Raw genomic sequence first — 4,546 nt, forward strand, 5'->3', positions numbered from 1 at the left:
AAGAAGTAAACTTTCATGAAAATATTACTGGCAACAGTGACGTACTCGGTTTTTGATATTTATTATTATTATTATTATTATTATAATTATTATTATTATTATTAATTTTATAATTGTACAAAGACACAAAGACACCCAATACAGTGAAGTTGGAAAAAGGAAGCCTTCTTCGGCCATCTTTAAGCTCTCTCCATCACATTTAGTTTGCACACGAAGCACAAAGGTAAGCACACGTTGTTACAACAGTGTTTTGAATAAAACATAAACAAGTATGAGAAAATAGCTTGTGTTGAGGGAATTAATACATATAATTGCATATATATGTACAATAAATTATTATGTCGTTTTCTCAAACAGTAAACAACCACCGACATCCCTTTATATATTTTATAAGCCCTGGATGTGCATATGAAAACACATATTTTGTGAATTTCTAATACCAAAGCATTGCCTCAGTATTCCGTCCAAAAGTAATGCAATAGAGGGATGTCCATATGTTTTGTAAAATCAATATGGAAAGAGTAAATAATTGTGCTATAGGTGAAGGGTTACACGTTATTTTAAATTCCATTGAGAAACGCTATGCTCCAAAGTGGTTTGTACATGTATAAGAATGAATACCCCAGTATCGATCTCATATCATGAATTTTGGCCTCTGAACTTCATCGAGTCAAGAACAGAAAAATGAAAAAAAAGAAAGAAAAATAAAAATCCAAAACTTCAAAAGAACCCTTATTATAAAATGATGTGATGCAGGGAACCTTACAATTCGCGGATTTGTTAGCTTCAATTCCAAAATATTAAATCATTTTTAATTTCTTTTTAATTTATATTATTTATTTATTCATTTATTTATTTATTTATTTTTTTTTTTTTTTGAGACACGATGAGCTATCTTTAATTCGCTAATTTTCGATATTTTAAATTATGCATTAGTCCTGAAATGAAGAAACATGTAAGGATTCAATTCAGCAGAAAAACGGAGAAATTGTTGAAACTTGCCTTATTTAATTGTTATGATTTCCACATTATTCTATGGCCCTGCATTAAATAAATTTAAGATTATGTGGGCCAACCTCTTGATTGCTTCCATGCTGAATGTCGATGTCAAATATGAGCAGTCGATTGATTAATGGCACCAGTATATGTCTTTAGTGGAACTCCATTATTATTTGGAAATACCGTTATCATATAGAAAAGATGAATATCTTATAAATAAATTTCGATGTGTGTACTTTTTATAAAATATACCCTAAACAACATCTATCTTATCTACCCTATCCAATTATCCACGCGTAATATTTTTTTCTCTGTAATTACGTGATTCCGTGGGGAACTGTAACTTAGAAAACGGCATCATAACAGTTAATAGCAGATAGTTATCAGGTTTTCCTTGCAGACATAGGACGCATACAGATTCACTGATGGGCAGTACTCCATATATATGGCGTCACCCACTTGAAAGAGTGCATAGATTTAATTGCTCTGTCCCTGCTGTGGCGGCGCACGGAAATCCACTGTCAAATGCGCGTCATATTTGATAACTTCTGAATGCGCCCATAGACATGTTGCCCAGGTCAACATCTCTGCTATTCACACCAGAATACCCATACCGGTAGGCTCTTGGAAAGTATATGGATTTGAATTGCAAGAAAAATCTTAACTTCAATATTTTTTTCTCACAGAGATTATTTACCACTGCTTGAAAGCGGGAGTCTGGTGCAATGTTTGCCGTTTCCATTTAAAAGATCGTTTAAGACGTTAGTTCCTGGAAAGTAGCACCAATTATTTAAATGATGTTTTTTGTACAAACGCAATGGGAGGAACAACGTATGGACATTAAAACAGAGACAAAAAACCACAGACAACGAACTTGAGTCACATGGCTCTCATTGTCATATGATTACTCATACCAGTTACCTTTAATACAAGAGCGTTAAAACTGTTTAAAAATAAAACAACCAGTCGTTAGGTGTTTTAAGTGATGCACACTTTATACTATATGCATTATTTGTCTCAATCTGCTAGCTAGGAAAAGGCAGGTAGCATAATAATTATAACAATAATAATAATAATAATAATAATAATAATAATAATAATAATAATAATAATAATATATGCACGGGGTTACTATTAAATAAGTAAATGAATAAATAAAATTGATGTCTAATTTTAGAGTTTGTCGTTTTCATTTAAAAGGCATTTTAAGACGTAAGAACCTTGAAGCTAACACCGATTATTGCAATGATGGTCTTTGTACCAGAGCAGTGGAAGGATCAACGTATTAACATTAAACCAGACGCAAATATTATAGACGTCTCTATCACGCAATTTAAAGAAATCCACGTTTTATCAAATTTCAATCGTCGGATGATATGTGAAATTCACTGGTAGTTAAAGTACAGTAATAGCATATTTAAGACCGAAACACAGTTATAAGATATTTTAGTGTTTTATTCAATATGCTCAATGTGTACTGGTGTACACTAAATTACATAGGGATAGAAGAAGGTTATACATGTGCAAATTTCTTGATTTACTGTTTTAATGGTCTCAAATTGAAGTGACAGAAATTGAACGTTTCATTTCTATGTTTAACCCTGAATACATAAATTCCTCAGCAAAGTCATAATTAATACATTCACAGCAGGTGCTGTAAAGTTCCAAGTATAGTAAGAATTAACGAAAACAAACGTAACACATCTGCAGCTGGACTCCTGTCTGCATATTTAGGGAGCAGCCTGTGCGACGGGAAGTACTGGTTGTTGCACCGGTGACAGTATTGGATAATATATCAATGAGGCACGATAATAGGCCGCACAGGTGTGGTACCTCATAACGCATTTCACCCAACGACCGAGGCTCGGGATATACACCCAAGAGGCAATGTCGTTAATCACAGTCCAGTTGACATTGTCGCCAACTGCCACGACGCAAATTATTATTCCTGAAATAATGACAAAGACGTGTATTCATGCACTAGAAAAAAAGAATAAAGAAAAAAAAAGTGTCTTCAGAATAATGATAAAAATAAAGGCCCTATTTATATATAATTGTTCCAACTTCCCCAATCTCATATGTTCATATGACCGCATTTGTTTAAACTCGACAGCCTACAGGGTGTATCAAAAAAGTGAACACTTATAAAAATACCCAGAATGTTAAAAATTAAAAATTTTATTTCATATAACAAATGTAATGTAAATATAGGTTCGAAGGATAAATTTTTTTAATGCTGGGTATTTTCTAAGTGTTCACTTTTTTCATACCCCCTGTATATCCTTGACGTCTTGTATTAGTACATACCTTTCTTTTTCATAGCATCTGCCCTGGGCCTTGGGTCACCCCCATAATTATACTGCCCATCAGTCATTATCCAGACGAGGCGCTTGCCATAGTAACCAAGCTGACCATAACACTTCAATAAAGCATTGTTTATATTCGTCACACCACCTGTAAATTAAATGGAGCTGTAAGTGTTGGGACGAAAGCTTTCAGCTACGATTTCAGTTTATTGTGTAGAAAGTGAACCTGCAGTTTTAAATTTTATCATTATGAATTATCTGCAAATATATGAGAATAACTATTAAGACTGCAGACTTGACTTAGCTGCTGAGACGCTGTATTAAAGTGACTGTCCCTAAACTTAAATATGTATCGGTCTTACCATTTTTCGCCACGGCGCCAATAGCATTGCGATTGGCAGTGTAGAACGAATGGGTCTCCAGGGCAAAGATAAGCTGTGCCCAGGTAGAGAAGCGTACCAGAGCAATCTTATGTTTTCCAGGGGCTATACTATTCGTTCCAGGAGTGTTGTTGATGATGGCAAGGATGTTCTGAAACAATATTTATTCAAAGGTAACCCAGTATTTTTTTCAAGTTGCACAACTGCCCAACGCCCCCCCACCAAAAAAAAATCTCTCTCTCTCTCTCTCTCTCTCTCTCTCTCTCTCTCTCTCTCTCTCTACCTCGACCTCTCTTGATGCCTGGCCCCATTTCTCAAAGCGATGCGTGCCATAAAATCGAGTTACAGTGAACTAATATACAAATCCTATTTCATGGTCGAATTGTCGACGGGCATGCGAAATTTATTTAAATCTCTTCTTTTCTAACATGCTTATTCGATATTATTTCGTTTCCTCATCTTATGTTTCCGGTGGGTGTTAAAAGAAAATAATAGCGGGAAAATCCACACAAAATAAGGTTATCGACCAAGAAGCAAACCAATTCGATAATAAAATCAGTGCACATGTATTTTACTTTGGTCGATCCTTTGGAGCACGACCACTCAGAATCGCTAATGCTGCCGCTGCTGTCCAATGCAAAACAAACTTCCCAGTAGGGAGGAGCACCGCCCATCAGAGCTTGGATCACTTGGTAAGGTGTGAGAGCCTCAGCGCCCAGACCATTGAAGGCCATTCCAACAGCAACCAACAGCACCAGCGCAGCTAACTTCATCTTCAGTGACGGCAGGAACTTGGTCCACGTGGAGATGATAGAAGAGAGCTAGCTTGGTTCTGCCACAGAGAGATGGAAATCCAAACAG

General features: G+C 35.6%; 1 protein-coding gene across 1 annotated transcript; it reads right to left on the bottom strand.

Moving 5' to 3' along the window:
• Positions 1-2,447: 2,447 nt before the first annotated feature.
• LOC106155942 (uncharacterized) lies at positions 2,448-4,546 on the bottom strand. Its single transcript, XM_013530986.3, has 4 exons — positions 4,261-4,546; positions 3,668-3,836; positions 3,307-3,453; positions 2,448-2,947 (listed from the first exon to the last, which is right to left on the bottom strand). Exons 1-4 carry the CDS (start codon positions 4,456-4,458, stop codon positions 2,730-2,732), a joined length of 732 nt encoding a protein of 243 aa, XP_013386440.2. The 5' UTR covers positions 4,459-4,546; the 3' UTR covers positions 2,448-2,729.

The sequence above is a fragment of the Lingula anatina genome, chromosome 10 (genome assembly GCF_051362555.1).
Source record: "Lingula anatina isolate TDL-2025a chromosome 10, LinAna3.0, whole genome shotgun sequence".
NCBI classification, from domain to species: Eukaryota; Metazoa; Brachiopoda; class Lingulata; order Lingulida; family Lingulidae; genus Lingula; species Lingula anatina.

What these genes read in the sequence shown, in the direction of transcription:
- LOC106155942 (XM_013530986.3), bottom strand. Translation starts at nt 4,458, where the DNA reads ATGAAGTTAGCTGCGCTGGTGCTGTTGGTTGCTGTTGGAATGGCCTTC. An exon ending in GCTCCAAAGGATCGACCAAA is followed by an intron (nt 3,837 to 4,260) that starts GTAAAATACATG and finishes ATATTGTTTCAG; the next exon opens with AACATCCTTGCCATCATCAA. An exon ending in TGGCGCCGTGGCGAAAAATG is followed by an intron (nt 3,454 to 3,667) that starts GTAAGACCGATA and finishes TTTAATTTACAG; the next exon opens with GTGGTGTGACGAATATAAAC.